The 17,049-nt window shown below is 38.7% G+C and overlaps 1 protein-coding gene across 6 annotated transcripts in view; it reads right to left on the reverse strand.

Annotated features, from left to right (window-relative positions):
* CLCN3 (chloride voltage-gated channel 3) overlaps positions 1 to 17,049 on the reverse strand; it is a 72,920-nt gene that overhangs the window by 23,993 nt on the left and 31,878 nt on the right. For 4 of the 6 annotated variants that reach the window (XM_065061361.1, XM_065061358.1, XM_065061359.1 and 1 more), the window contains exons 3-4: positions 4,183 to 4,340; positions 454 to 553 (exon numbers count right to left, since the gene is read on the reverse strand). In XM_065061361.1, the coding sequence (XP_064917433.1) occupies positions 454 to 553; positions 4,183 to 4,340 (258 nt within the window). Of the gene's footprint in view, positions 1 to 453; positions 554 to 4,182; positions 4,341 to 16,230; positions 16,482 to 17,049 lie in introns of those variants that run through there. The other 2 variants (XM_005509544.4, XM_005509542.3) reach the window with 1 other exon arrangement.

Below are 17,049 nucleotides of genomic sequence, written 5' to 3' on the forward strand. Positions count from 1 at the left end.
TGGTTCAAGTGAAATAAACTAGCGGGTTCAATAAAATTCCCAGCAAACAAACAAACAAATAATTCACAGCAGAAAAAACATCTAGCAGAATCAATTAATACACTTTCACAAAAAATCCTACAAGAAAAAAAGCCAAATTTAACAGAAAGAGAAAACAGCAATTTAAATCACAGGATTAAAGAACATTGATAATTTAGTAGGTGGAAGTTCAAGAACTGAGATACTCTCACTAAATTCAGTCAGGACTTCGTTTTCCATTTGATTAGCAAACCCTCCCCTCAAAATGCTAAAGCCTGTAAACCGAAAAAGTCAACCCTTTCCTTCCCTCATGGAACTCTGGCAGTGGTCAGAACCAGCTCTCAACCGGGTTGGTGGATAACACACAAACAAAAAGTACACTAACTATACTTGCTGACAAACATGAAGAAAGAAATCCTCTGTTTTTTAATTTACCTGATGCCAAACCAGTTAGCGTGACTACTAGCCATCCTGACCACGCATCGTACAAACTTTTTGTCATCTCCCATGCTGATTCTTTCTTCTTGCTGTTAATCTGCAAAGAGAAATCGTCATGTATACTTGTACGTGTTCCTATAATATGAATAGGAGGAAAAAAAGTAAGTATGACATACAAACTGCATGACAAAAGCTGCAAGCAAATATACCTTCTCTTTAAACTACAAGCATTCTCCTTGTATCAGTGCTTTACATCGATAAATCACCTTGATTATTGAGACATAAAACAACTGACAGAGGAAGGTAAAACTTGCTTAATTTAAAAAACCAAAATCCAAGAAATGCATTAGTAGGATAAACGAATACTTTCTATGATACACATCTAAAACTGTAATTGGAAAAATTATTTCTGTCTTATATCTTAAATTATTTTTTGTTGAACCTCAAATAAACTACTGGTGAACTATTAAGAAGCTATTCCATAAAATTCAAATTCCTAAACGTCTATTTTAAAAATAAACGTATTTTATCTTTAGACTAAAAACCTCATGAAAATAAAACAAAAACTGGACAACTACCCTATGACACTTTTATACAACTATTACTAATGACATCTAAAGTTACTGTACCAAAAAAAAATAAATTCTTATTTCCTTTCTACCATTAGCTCAAATTTGTGCATAACTTGTTTTATGATTAAACCTTCATTATGTAACTGGATCCTATTCTAATGATTTTTTTCATACCGTAAAGAGAGGGTGAAAATATTTAAAACAAAGAGAAGAAAAAACAAACAAAACCAAAAACCACCACCAAATAAAAGCCACCAAAACCAAGAAAGCACAATTCTAAACAAGGAAATTTAGAAATATATACCATCCCTCAAGCAAATAAATATATTTTATAGTTTCCTTGACATTTGTGAGATTCTCAAACTCTTTTTTTAAATAAAAAAAGTTGTTTCTACAGAATCATGTCTTATCATTCAAGACACATGTCCTGGTTCTGGCTGGAATAGTTAATTATCTTCCTAATAGTTGGTGTAGCTCTGTGTCTTGGATTTAGTATGAGGAGAATCTTGATTATACACTTAAATTTTGGTTGTTGTTAAGCAATATTTATACCAAGTCAAGGATTCTTCAGCAAGGAGGCTGGAGATGCACAATCAGAAGCTGGGAAGGGGCACAGCCAGGACGGCTGACCCAAACTGGCCAAAGGGATATTCCATACCGTATGATATTATGCTCAGTGTATATATGGGTGGGTTTGGCTGGACAGCAGCAACCACTGCTCACAAACTGGCTGAGTATCAGTCAGTGGGTGGTGAGCAATTGCATTGTGCATCACTTGTTTTCTATATTATTTTATTATTATTATTATCATCATCATTATTATTTTCTCTTCCTGTCCTATTAAACTGTCTTTATCTTAATTCACGAGTTTTACCTTTTTTCCGACCTTCTCCCCCATCCTCCTGGGGAGAGGAGTGAGTGAATGGCGGGCTGTGGTGTTTACTTGCTTGTCGGGTTAAACCACAACAGCATATTTATAAATTTCACAGAAATTCTGTGACCACAAACTGCGAACTGTCTTGTTTGACTTTTCTGGTTTCAGACATTAAAATGAATAACAGTTGGGAGAATTGACCCCAGACAAACTGTTTCCAGGTGTGATCTGCCTTGCCAGGATTTGGTCAGGCCTGGCATTCTATCCAATGGCATGTCCACTGGACACTGACAGGGTAAAGCTGGCATTGTGTTAATTACTGCTTAGACATCAGATTATGAAAAAACATTACATGGAAAACACCTTACTTTTAATGAAAAGCATTCAATTGTCAGAGACTGAAAAGGAGAATGTCTCAAAACATTGTGGCAAAACCAGTTTTACAACATCCATCAGGAGATGTCACATCCCTCCTAGCAGCAGATGGGACAACTGGAACTGCGATTTACATATCAACAACAAGCTAACAGCCACAGACAAAGGCCGGCTGGGGCACGTGTTGAAGGGCACGTAGCCCTGTCTTCTGATAGGCAGCATGGTACTAAGGGAGAAGACCCGTGGCTGCTCCATCCAGGACTTTTCCATCTCTCACAATCACCCCCCACGGATGCCGGCACAAAAGTGCAAACATTATGCAAGCAGGCGATCCAGAGGACTATAAAAGCCCACCTGCACAAATACTGCTGGCACCCACCCACCACCCTGAGGACCACTCCATCCAGCAGTCTCACCACAGGAACTGAACAAGACACTGGAGGACACAGCACATTGCTGGATCTGAGACAACAAACCCCATCATACACAAAGTGGAGCCATAAAGATGGTTGAATCTCTCTCTCTTTTCTTTCTTTCCTATACTTCTTTTGCTTTTCTAACTAACATAGTAACATATACATACATAGATTTACAGCCCCACATGTCCTGCAAACTTTTTATGTTTACCAATTGAACTTAAATCACATAAATCCTTCTGCCACCAAATCATTTGCCAATTAGGCCAAGCTGCAAAATACATGCCTTTTGTTTACAGACCTTAAGTATCGTGTGTACTGTTTTACAACAGAGGGCACCCACAAACCTGAGTCACCTCTCCACCCCAACTCATACCTCTGGGTGGGACCCGACATCAATCGAGGTGCGTGCTTTCAGGTCCATTGCCCAGGGATCTCTTTCCCTCAAAAAAGCACTAGATAGCACAACTGTGGATATTCTGGTTTGAAAACTGGGGTAAGATTCTTTTTTTTTTAACCATGTCAAAGTAAATCAGCATATACACCCTACATTTGCTTCCAGAAAGTTACAAATGGTGTTTCCAAAGAGAGCAGAATAATGCTACAGTGTTGGACGTGAAGAACCTCTCCTCTGATGCCTCCATACAATTACAATTCATTTTTAACTAGTAATTTTGATCAGTTATAGATGTTTTAGGAGAAATCACATCTCAAACTCTGTTCTGTTTTTAAGGTTAACTAACGTAAGCACCCCAGAAGTCTGGCAATAAGGCTCTAAAGAGCATATTTCCTCCTGAAATGCTACTACACAAGTCTATTTATTACATGAACGACAGTATCTAGCATGTTACTGACTAATACAACTCAAGTCCATTTCATTAAAGAACTCATGGCAGAGCACACTGATAAAGATGAATGGCCTGAACTTTGATAATCCTCTGAAGCGTGATGGGAGAGTGGAAAGGACATTCACCATGCATATTGAGACTACTTTTCTGTTAAGCATATATATACTAATAAGTTTTAGACATGAAAATGTTCACTTTCCATAATCCAAATGACCGCAGCACTACATTGCAGTAGCACCGATACACTTGTGTCAGCAAAAAAGCAATATACATTACTGCTCATTTTCTGTACAACTACCACCGTAAGCACTACTGTACTACTACAAATATATAAAAACTGGAAAACAGCCTTAAATATACAAGTATGCAAAAAAAAGGAAGCACTGTAAAAATGTCATTTGGGTGATGGGGAACTATTCCCACTCTATTAAATTACTGCTTCCTTTCCAAATTATAATACTGCTGCAGGACTGCAGGTACCAATGAAAAGGTGCTTTTTTTAATAGCATTCAAGTAGTTCTAGCTGATGTAGCTACTTACATATTTGAAGTATGCACATATTTTCATTTGTTGCTACATCAGACCTTAATGCCAACATATAACAAAAATATTTTTCAAGCACTGTTATTTATCTCAAGTACCCGTCTATGCCTTTCTCTGTCTTTGCACTTCTCTCGAACCCAGTCAATGGTATGGAAGTCATCATACGTTCCTACTCCAGGAATCGGTTCATCCAGAAGATCCAGTAAATGTGTTGAACTATTGACACTTCCTCCATTTGTCATTGTATAATGAGTTCCTGTGGCAGAAGAAAGACAGAAATTAACTAATTCTGCAATAAACAAAGTATCTGAATGTTCATAGCACTAAGGTATACAAAATTTCTGAACAAGTAATTAAGACATTTCCCATAATATGCATATTTCAAATCATTTAGGTCTCTCAAAGTTGCATGTAACTTTTTTCTGGCTCATCTGTAGGTTAAATTTGCACATTGGTAACTTTGTATTTCCACTGGTTAAATAGGAATGTACTAGTCAAACTGTTGCACTTTGTGTGCAGACTCCAGAGAAACTACAAAAGAACAAAGTGGGAAATATGAGCAGCTTCAACACACATTTAACTTGAAGTTTATTTCAGTTTATGATCTATCAGAGGAAAATCTGACTGGAAGAGAACAAAACCAGATGATTAAAGTTCACAGCACTTCCATAAGTTGCCAGTTATTTTTAAACATACATACTATTGATTACCAATCTCTCCTACATGCCTACACTACACCTAAAAAAAAAAAAAAAAAAAAAATCAACATATTATCAAAGCAACTAAAAAGGAAAAGAAAGTCAAGCAAATTTTAAAAAAAATATTTATTTATTTCAGGCAATTCACAGAACAGCCCTCAGTCATGCAAAGTTAGAAGACATTTTCTTTACACAGTATTTCCACTAACTTGTCATTACTAGCTACTCTCTTCACAAACAGCTTGCATAGCAACACCCCTAACAGTATTTATTCCAGTCATCAGAAGAGCAAGAGGAATACTGAGAAGTTTTCCTTCTTCGCAAGTGATCAAGAAAGTTATTGTTTGTTTGTTTCAAGCTTTCAAACATCATAAGTTCTGTAATATCTTGACTTCTATGAGTTCCTGCCTCAATATAGCGCAGCCACCATTTGCCCACCCAACACAAACTGCTTCTGCAACAGTAATTGTTATACAGGGAACATCTGTAATTAGCTAAATATAGACAATCAATGTTGGACTAAGAGCAAAATAACTTGCCAACAGCATATGATGTTCCACAGTAACCTCTATTCTTAAGATGCAGGCCCAAGTTGGCCAAGACTTCTGTCAGTTCAGACAGGCACTAGAACCCATTTCAGTAGACTGACAGTGGCATGATTAGCTAGGTGGGGGGTTGTTCATGTTTTCTTAACTGCAGGTTCAGCTTCTTGGTGTTGACAGCAGAAGTTTCCAACTTATCAGAAAAAAAAAAAAAAAAAAGAGTCTTCTAAGGGTCTACCTGTAACCTCCTTCCAAATGCTATAAATGCCAAGAGTTCTGCAGCCCCATCTCTCACCAATAACCGACAGTTAGATCTATACATAGGTAACATGTGTTCTTTCCCTTTAAATTTTTAGAATCTGAGCTCTAGCAGAAGCAGTGTGACACCTGCCATTATACTCAGCCTCAAAGGTGTGCCTCTGCCATACACTGCTTGAGAGGTCTGGTTTATGCCTGATAGATAACTCAGTGTTTATTCAGACATTTTGTTAGTAGTGAAAGACAACATGTAAGAAAATAATATAAAAATCCTATTAAGACAATGCAAAGACAAAAAAATATTATTTATTACACATAAACACTACATATAGAAAACCTTAACAGTCATGAAATTCTCTAAAAAGATTACTCTTTTTTTTTTTTTAATCTTAAAGTAAGAGAATTGAAATGCAGGTGACAACTCCTCAACATGTCAATACCATTCACTCATGCCAGCCCGGCTGCCAACTTTCTTAACATTGTTTTTTTCCCCAGTCTATGCCATATTAAATTCTCCCTCAACTATTCACCATAGCTAAGCCCTGTAAAACTCTTTCCAAAGCTGCTGCTAGTCCCTCTTAAGGCAGATGTAAAAAAGCATTACCCATGCTTCAATTAATAGCAGGCTTACAACAACAAATTAAATCAGATTTGCTAATAGAGGTGATTGTGAAAACCTTGTTTTAAGATAAGGGAGATTCAATTCTCTTACCATTTCCAAGTCTCATAACTAGAAAGGAAGACTAAGATACACATCTGGCTAGCTGAAAGGGCAGGCCAATCTTGTGGAAGATGTAGTAAAAAAAAAATCACACTGTAATGATTAGTTTAGCTCTCAAAATTAAAAGAATAACAGAATACTTTATGAAAAATCTTATTTTTACATGAAATTAACCTCCTTCACAAAGCAAGGGGACATAAACTAAGTTCAGGCACAGTTTAATTATTAATCTCCTACAAAGTCATAAGCAGTTTCCTGAATCTGAGTGATCACAGTAGGATGAAAGTTTGCCTTTGCCCCAGGAGAGCTGGTTTTACGACCTGCTTTATATGAAGCACTATCAAGCTACAAGGAGCATGCAACCCTATGCCAGACAAGGCAAAGGAGAGTTGAGAGCTATAAATGTATCACAAAGAGTAACACAATTTTATGCATATCACAACGTGCTGAATTGGAATTCTGTCCAGGGAAACCATCATGGACAGCACCATATGCGCTGCACCAGACTCCAAGCAAAGCTTGAAACAGGCTACAAAGAATGCTCATTGCCTGGATACATTAAAACCCCACTGAAACTGTGTCATGTTCCTTCTTTGCCAGCATTTGCTGTCACACCAAATACTGGCATTTAAATGACCCTTGTATGATGGGGAGGAGACACAGAACAAGATGTGAAGCTGAAGAAGTGGTTTGGTTGAATACAGAGCTGTCATGAACGCCTGACACAGCTGAATCACTGTTCCAAGGGAGTAACAGGCAACAGTGATCCCTGCAGCAGTGTGTGGTAGAAAGGCTGCCCTATAGAGGACCACGAAGAGGACAACTGTACAAAATCTGATGCTCTGCAGGTAAGATACGTAAGTCTGACAGCAGTGGAAAAGGACAATCCCCAGCTAGTATTATGATCCACACAGGATATAACTGTTCTAAAGGAGAATTTAGAGAAATATACCTTTACCAATACTCAATGCTTTTCCAAACTTCCACTCCCCTTTCTTCTCTTCCTTCTATAGCATTTCACATAAGATGCTCTTTCCAGCTATGATGATAATGATTCTCACCAACATAAACACATGTGAATTCTCATCGTTATCATTTATTGCCAGTTTAATCAAAGTGTTATTGAATGTATTTTCAACTCAATAGACTTCATTAAAATCCTTACCATAATATGTATTTTTCATCACAACATTTTAACCTCCAAGCAGGAAAGCACCATTACTCTGATAAATTGTAGCATTTAGCAAAGGTATCCTTCTGGACATTCCCAATGTTCAGAGAGTATTTCCCCTTCCCTTTTCCCCCTGCTCTCCAGTCCTTAAGTTTCAAGACTTTCTCAGGCTACAACTCAATGCAAGGACTTTTCATCAAAATACAAGCAGCCTTAGTCTTAAAGACCACAAGCAGCACTTGGCACACAAGGTATATAGGCACAGCCTCTAGCTATAGAAAGAGAACACTTCAATTTTCTGTATGTACACACCTAAGCCATTCTGCAGCTGCAAAGAAAATAAAGCCTTCTCTTTGTTGTATATGAGTTTGCTTAAGGATTTATTAGACTGGGAAGCAGATGGTGGAAGTGGCAGGCAGAACTTTTATTATTACTGCTATTCCAAATTAACCCATGTCACTATGGGGAGGCAAACTGCAATACATTGATCCTCTCTAGAAGCTCAATGCAACTCACAGGAATCCTTACAAAGCAAATTTAACACAACCCTTCCATATTTAGCAAACCTAAGGTAGCTGGCGTCCCTTTATTAGCATGGTCTTCTCTAACAGTATCTGTAACAATCCCGTATCTTCAGTATGTAACCAATGAGCTGCTGCAGAGACTGCAAGCTTATAGAAAGTAAGCTTCTAGACAATTAAAAGTAACATGCTTCTTCAGAGATAGAAGATTGACTTTTTTAGATGATTCAGTCACTGTAAGTCTTGCCTGAACTACCTTGCAGGAAGGCAGCTGATTTATTATCTTTTCCATGCATGTAATTCCAAGCCTTCAGCACAATCCCTTCTCAGCAGTCAGCTCTGGTATTGCTGAAGAACTGCTTCAAGTGAAGCTGCTTCAAAAAAAAAAAGAAAGAAAACACCAACCAACGAAAAACTAATAAATAATACTGCATCATGTTGAAAGAAAATTAAAAAACAACAAACCCACAATGTAATAAGCATTAAGGTTAACAGTGGAACACTGGGACACCTCACCAGAATGAGGTAAAGCAAAAACAAACAATAAAGCTACGTGGACAAAACTGGAATAAGAGAAGTAGATTCCCAGACCATGAAAAAGCTCTCATCTCTGAAGAGTGGGGTGTTAATTGTTTTGTTGTTGTTGGTGGTTGGTTGGTTTTGTGTGTTGTTTTTTGCTTGTTTTAATGAGAATAAAAAAATGCAATCCAAATTCGCTTGAGAAGAAACTGCCTGACAGAGAAATCAGTCCCTACCATACTGCTCTTCCATCTCTCTCTGAACATGAACTTATACTGAATGGCTGTCAGCTCCCAATACTGATTCAACCTCCTGCTTTGCTCATGTAGTCCCCTCTGATGTAAAGCAGGAACAAAGAATTTACAGAACTAATATTTTGCTATACATACACAAGTGTTTTTATACATTACAGGTTCCTCCTTGCCTTATGTCCCCCCAAAGCAAGGAATATTTCTTCTATCATATTCTGTATAAGTGCCTTAATACAAGCAGTCTTGATTGATGTTGGAACTACGATAAACATGACAAAAAGCTGATTTATGTAGATTACACACACCACTTTTCAGGTGCCATGCAGAGCATTTTCAAAGACTGTCTCACCTTCTCTAGTAGTGATCCCATATTCCCTTGCCCTTTTGCAACTCAGTAGATTTCTTTCAGATATAAAAGCAACCCCGAGCAACACAAAGCTGATGAAAGCCATGTTTGGTTTGTGGTGGTTTTTATGTTCGCTTTTTTTGAGAAAAATACCTGCTAAGTTTTTAGCTAATTCATTTTAAAAGATCACATCACTAAGGACTAACTAATACATTTAAAATATGAGCAGACCACTGACTATTCACTATGTACTGTTCAAAAATCATCAAGATGAAACATTTAAAACACTAACTAATCAAAATGCGAGTTGATAGGCTGCCGTATTTTTCACTTCACAGAACAAATCCCCAGTGATAGAACCCAGTACATCATAAAGGTCTTCAGCATCCTGCTACCCAGGCCCTGGTATGAAGAAACAAAGAGCCACTGGACCTGGGTTCTCACTTCTTCTTGGTGTTCTGTCTTCTGGGGAGGCAGTGGATTCCAGTTTCCACACTCTACCATTTAAAACTCCCAGTAAAAGTAAATTTGGACCATCTTGAGTTAAAGAAATGAGGTAGTAGGTGCTTCACAGTTACCTAAATACAGTTTCACACAAGAAAGAGGTTTTGCAACATAATTGATGCTCCTGATTTCCGCATAACTGTTCAACAATCCTTCCCAACTCTTTCTGTGTGTACAGTGTTCCTTCTTTTCTCATTAGAATAATGAGAAGCATCAAGACTTAAGACAAATGTGGCATGCTGGGTAATCAAATGGTGCATGACAGCTTTTTATGTGGTTCTCCACCATGTGATCATCTTAACAATTACCCAGTATGACCAAAAGAACAAATCCACACTGCTACAGCCTCTGCAGAGCATAGGGTACAGAACTGAGACATGAACAGGCTCAAGAGAGCAGCTAGCAGAGTTAACAATGGACCGTAATTTTACGATAAAATTTAAGACCCCTTCCATATGCTGTACAGCATATGATACACATCTAGTGAATGTATGACACAAAATACGTGGCTTGGTCTTAAACCCAGCATATAACAGCTTACTGCATTTTATGAAAGGAGACATCTCTCGGGACATAATTACACAAAAGGCTGAGCTGACCTGAGAGACTGCTGCCACCCAAACAGGAGATCAGATCTTGCTCCCCTTACTTCTTCCCATTCTTGGTCACACACTCCCACTCTCACCCTTGGACCAGCTCTGTTACTTGTGGATCCAATTGCACAGTAAACCAATCTAACATGCTAATCCAACTAAACAGACAAAACAAACAACAACAAATTCTGCTCTTATACAGAACTGGAATCAAGCTTCGGTGCTGTCAAACGAGAAACAGAACCAGTGCAAGAGCAAGAACTGAGAGCAGGGACTGGGCACAATAAGCAAATTCACCCCCTTCCACAGCAACAAGCTGTCAGACTAGTTACTTTGAAATACATAAGTGCACCCTTGGGGTCTTGTTAGATTTTAATTATGTCTTTCTGTTGGAAACAATTTAAAACTTTTACATAAATATTAATATCCAGACACCATACAGTAATATCTGTTTCACAGTAATATCCATTTCAAACCTCCCAAAGGTGGCTATGTTTAGAAACATTTCAGAGTTGTGAACACACCAACAGATAAAAAATGCCAATATTGAAGTCAATGGCAGAGCAATAATAGGAGCCAATTTCTCAAAGGTATTTCTCTACAAGCTACGTAACTGCTAATTTTTCAGCAAGAATACACTAGTTTGCTGCTGCTCACACATCCCATTTTCTAGAGTGTGCACAACTACATGGTATTCCCCGCAGCAGTTGTCCTGGCTGGCAGCAGTACAAAGTATTTTACCTGTGCTACTTGGAACAGTGTGAAAGAAGCGGAAAAAATAAATACACCTCTGTAAGTAAAATGAAGCTAATCAGTTTACACCAAAGGCTGGAATAAGCTCTCCCTGACATGAGCATTCAGACCTGCTGAGTGCTAAAATCAGCAGGAGCTGTAGCTTTCCGGAGGCCAGATACTAATCCAAGGCTTTGCTTCACCCGTGTGTCCTTGGGTATTAGGTGGCAAGGGGAACGGAGGCGGGAAGCACCCTGAATGCAACGGACACCATAAGGATCATTTGCACTTGTAACAAAGAAGATTTGTATACACAGATATATATGTGTTAGCACCTCAGCTTCTGTCTCCGTATTCAGATCTCAAAATATGAGGCCTTCTGTTAACAAAAACAAAAAGCAATTGTTGATTTATTTAAATTTGTCTGTAACCACTCAAGAAGAGTCATTAAACACTATTGTCTTTTCCTGGCTAGAAGTAATTTATAAATTTCAGAATCAGAAGCACAGCACGCCATGTCAGAGTACTATCATGTGCTACTGTTGGTGATTTTAAAGTCTTTGTAATCAAGTAGTATGTTCCCCTTTGTGTCTAATTATGAATAAAGATATATGAAGTTAGATAAAGCAAACATTACATCAGGGAAATAATCTATCATCTAGCAATGGCCAAGGCAGTAACAGTCAGAACAACAGAAATTTAGATAAACAGATTTTTAAAATGCTGCTGCTGCATGTACATAAGAGCTACTTATATGTTGTTCTGGAAGGTAAAGACAGCATGCAACAAAAATAATAATTCTGCTAATAGGATTATCCCAGTCAGGCCATGTTCAGGCCCAGGGAGGGCATAAACTCAGTCTGTTCATTAGTTTTCTAATATCTCAGATAACAGTACATCTCAAGATGACTTACAAAAATTGAGACATACAAACCCAATAGAGAACCTTATCAGATTTACAGCAGATGCAGACAAATAGCCTGTAACTACCTTCAGAGAACTGCAGTTGTATCTAATGGTATTTTCTATTAACCACCGAAGTCAAATATGCTAAACTCATAATGGAAAATCCTTATCCCGTTTTTATACTAGGAACCTTAAAACAAAGTTCAGTGGAAGTTCAGTGCTGTAACCACATTGAGTTCCTCCAAGCGATACTTTCTCTCAAAGCATTCAATGTTAGACAGCTATAAGCACCTTGAGCACATTTTCTGTCATAAGCCTGTAATTAGTCTAAAAATTAATTTTATGACTCTTCGTCTGCTACCAATAAAATGTCAGGGTCAAACTCTAGCTCTGAGCATGTGTACACAACTTTCACACCCATTTTCTTCAAAGGTCACGCTGAGAATTCCAGTTTCTAATTGCTTTTGATTTATCTACTAATTCTTAAACATGGGAGGCCCATAAGCAGAAACGTAGCCTAAAATACAAAAGTATAACTTTTACCACCTAGAGGATCTGAAATTGCTCAGCAGGCATTTGACTGAAAATCTTCCTAAGACATGATTAAACATCCTCTGCCCCATAGCTGAGGATAACAAGGGAAGCTGGGGAAGGGGGAGGGTTTCCCCAGTGTTGCTATTAATAGTGTATGTAATCTAAGCAGCAGGAGTTGCACCTACATGCAGTGGTAATTGGTGCACAACAAATGAAACTGTGAGTTCTTTTGTCTCTCTCAAAAAAAAGGATTTACTAAAATGAAATCATCAGTAAATTTGGTGTGCTCTTCACAGAGGTAATTTTCACATCTCCTGGTCACTAACTGCAGATTATCATCAGAACAGCATTTCATTAATTTTGCTTGAGGACTTCCAAACCCTAAAATCTAAGATGCAGTTATTATGTGTAACAAATAAAAGGGAGTTGGCAACCCTCAGGCTTGCTGAAGCTCAAGTTTTGCTACCGGTAGCCTAGCCACTATACAGGTACTGCCATTGCTCAGATTTCAAATTATTAAAGAAAGGTAAAATGAGTGCTTATTTATGAAAAAAAAAGGCAAGAAGGAAATCAAAGAGTGTGAGCATGTCTGTGAATGGCTAGAAGACAAGCAATATACTGTTAATTTCAAACTTTCAAAAGGGTCCAGCTAGCAAAAATGATGCAAAAATAAATCTAGGGGCAAAGAAGTGAACAACACTAATAATTTATTTACACAACATATATTCCAGCATATGGTTTATTCTATAAATAATTCCTACCATATATGCAATCCTAAACCAGGACTTAAAAACCCTTTCTGAGGAGAGAAGCACTACTTTTAACTCTTTTAGTTACCAGAGAAGAATAGAAATGAACTGTATTCCTGCAATTTTATTTCAGTGTATGAGGGAGCATAAGGAACTGGAGGATAAGGTCTGGGACTATGCATTTACTAGCACAGAAAGAGAAGTCTCAGGACGGAGCAACATAAGGAAGTCCTAATAAAAAGTATTCAATAATATCCGTCTTTTTTTTTTTTCCAAAGAGATAATTATGAGCAATCAACACGAAAAAATAAACACAACTAATAAATACATATTTTTAAATATTTCCATTTGATGTTTCACAGCATATCTGCATTGAAAAAAAATCTTCTTAATGCAAACCAACAAGTCAGGCTTTTAGTAATAATGTATTACAATATTTTGTATCTCATCTCATTGAATGTTAGTGAAGGCCGGTAATTAAATCTCAAAGACCCCTACAGTGATTTCATCAGTGCTGAGGTACAGTCACATTGCCACTGCAGTCAATTAGTGCAACAAATGCTTTGATGTTACGAAGCAGATCTGCATGACACGAACGGTACTCTGCAGGACAGAACTGCTGTCAGCATGTGAATTAAGGGAAAAAAACCTGCAGGCTCTAAAAACTAAGCTTATTTTCTTAAAATATCATCATCCATTTTATCTTAGCTTGTTATTAAAATGCTCTGAAATCTACATGAGATGAAAAAAATCTTGGCAGTATCCTTTTCTAGACTCAGAGATAATAAAGAAATGTCCAGAATTTACTTTAAATTTCTGGTTTTGACTGTTAGCATTTCAAGCCTCATTTTGATAGCAAGATGACAGTAACAGGTTACTTTGGTATTGTACATCAGCAGAAAATACACACAAATTTTGATGAAATCTAAAGAACAAACTGGTATGGACACTCAGTCTTCTTCTGAGTCATATGCACTTGACAAATAAAGATTTGCAAGAGATTATGATAACACTGTTGGGGTTTTTTTGTTCTTGCTTGTTGTCTTTCTTTTAAAAAAAACAAACAAACAAACAAACAACTCACTACAGCAAATCAAAGAAACAACAGTAACACTGGTTTTGAAATACAGTATCAGAATACAGGATTTACAAACCCTAATGGGACACATCACAACCAGGAATTCTTTTTCTGGCTCCTAGTGCTGTCACCAAATGGGAACCCCCAGTCAAATCCTCCACTGTTTCCATTACAGTATTTGTAAACTATATATTTAATACCAATACTCCAGTGAGCCGGATACCATTTTGCACTGCGAATATATCTACTTTTTGTACTGTAAAATCAACTAAAATCTGGTAATTTCCAGGAACGTGCAGCTGATCACTTTTCAAGATCTAACTATAATTTGGAGAGTTTGAAAGTGTAATAATAGGTCTGTTTTACAGTTTTCAACTTTAAAACTATCTACAAATCTACACTCATATAATGGTGGAGGCTGGGAGGGACCTCCAGAGGTCATCTGGTCCAAGCCTGCCTGCTCAAGCAGGGCCACCTACAAACAGTTTCCCAGGACCGTGTCCAGACAGCTTTCTCATATCTCCAAGGAAGGTGATTTCACAACCTTTCTGGGCAACCTGTTCTAGTGCTCAGTCATCCTCACAATAAAAAACTGTTCCCTGATGTTCAGAAGGAGCCTCCTGCATTTCAGTTTGTGCCCATTTCTTCTGGTGCTGTCACTGGGCACCACTGAAGAGAGCCTGGCTCCTTTGCACCTTCCCTTCATGTATTTATATACATTGATAAGATCTCCAATTCACACCTCACAAATACTCTACGAAAATACCATCCTTGATTTCTAGGAAGTGATTCTAAAATCTGACTTAGAGAACTATCCAGCACCTGCTATGTAATAATTATCTGGGCAGAGAAAAATTTGCTTGTCTTAAAACACTCTAAGCCATATTAGAACCTGTTGATATTCTTAACATACACTGAAAAACACTCTAAAAATCATAAAAAGACAACAAATAACCTTTAATGTAAACTACTAAAACACAGATAAAATGCTAGAAGAACATTAAAAAGTGTGACCTAGTTTATTTATTTAGAGAAATGAGTTTACAACGAAAGGTGAAACAACAAATTAACGAGGAAAAAAAAATCTTATGTAAATCATGTATTTATTCTCAGCCTACCTCCCCTCTAACGCCATCACCATCAGCCATAAATATTGATAACTTTCTAATTTTAGATTAGCCAATTTAAACAAAACTAAAGCAAGCATTTACCACATTTACTGTTTTTAAACACCAAAGTGCAACCATCAAATCCAACCAAGAAAAAACAAGATATCCTCAGAACTTGAATGCATAACTTTAACTTAATCCCATTACAACTTCTCTCAAAACAAACCCAAATCTTTATAGAACATATTCTGCTTTAAATTTGCAGAAGCAAAAGGCAAGCTCCAAATAGGATTTTTCCTCCCAACATTGATGACACACTTCTTTTTAAATCTGCTTCCTTGCAAGCAACATTGTGAAGAACCTACCACAAAGCTCCAGTTTCTTAATAGCTCATCAATACTGGCTTAACAGACATATTACGATTGTATAGCTTTCCCTTCACATATCAAAGACGTCAACAAAGAGTCAAGACTAAAAGCACGTAAGGAAACTTCAAAGCTAGACACCGTTCCTTTCCGAGTTAGTGAAAGGCATGAAAATAGCCTATTTAATACACTCCTGCCAATTCGGTCATGGTCAGTCACAAACACTTTTTTTTTGCGTTTGTGTTGGGTTTTTTTTTTGCACGCACGATTATTATATTGATTTAAAAAAGAGAGAAAGCCAAGACTGCCACATATCGAAGATGGAGTCCCAAGCCGATGAGATGTGCAGCAGGACTAATCTGCCCACAAACAGTCACTGACAGCACAGGAACCAGCCAGAACTGAATTCTCCTCCTACAAAGGGCACGAGGCTGGCAAAACAAAGCAATGCGATGATTAACAAGTCTTTAGCCCTCTGCTTCAAAGCTGAACAGCAGTCTCACGCATCCAGATATGCAAACAAGTAACTCAAACGTGAATCCGGCATACCTCGCTTATGCAGTTCCCTGAGCGGAATGCCGTCTTCTCCCCCCCCATCGTAGGGCAGATACGGATCAGAAGAGGCATCCATGGATGTGGCGAACCCGAGGCCCGTGTGCCGGCTCAGAAGGGCCGCGGCATTCCTCACACAAGGGCGGCCGCGGCGGACGCTGCCATGTTTGACCAGGATCCGGCCTGCGCACCGCAGCTGCCGCTGCCGCCTTGGCGCAGGAGCCGGGCTCTGCCCGCCGCTGATGTCAGCGCGGGGCGGCCGCAGCCGCTGCCGGGGGCTGGGCGGGCGGCGGGCGCGGCCCCGCGGGGCGGCCCCGCTACCTGCGCCTCCCGCCACGCACGGCAGCGCTCGCTGTTGCGGGCTCTTTCCTCTGCGCAGGAACACGAAGCCACGTATTTAACCGCTGACAGGAAGAAGAGGAAAAGAGCCCGTTTGCGACTTAGGGGAGAGGTGTCCCCGAGCGGGCGCGCAGGGCTGGGGCCCCACTCTCCCAGCACCGCCCCGTCCCGTCCTGCAGCTCCAGCGTCGTGGGAACAGACAGACAAACGACGACAGAACCTCACTTGCACACGTGAAGCTGCCAAAACTGCCAGATTTTTCAACAAGGGAACAGTGTGGTTACAGGCTCAGTTTAAAAGGCAAAAATTCATTTCGGCAAATGAAACTGAAGAAAGATATTCGAACTAATTTTATTTGCCCATCTGGAGTCACAGCAGCACAGATTTTTTAAACAGCTACCATCACATTTTATTCGGAATGGACGTAAAAGATTAAAGTTCATTTATTACCCCTGGTGGGGGGAAAGCCTGTGCCCA

This window comes from Columba livia, chromosome 4 (assembly GCF_036013475.1).
Source record: "Columba livia isolate bColLiv1 breed racing homer chromosome 4, bColLiv1.pat.W.v2, whole genome shotgun sequence".
Lineage (NCBI taxonomy): Eukaryota > Metazoa > Chordata > Aves > Columbiformes > Columbidae > Columba > Columba livia.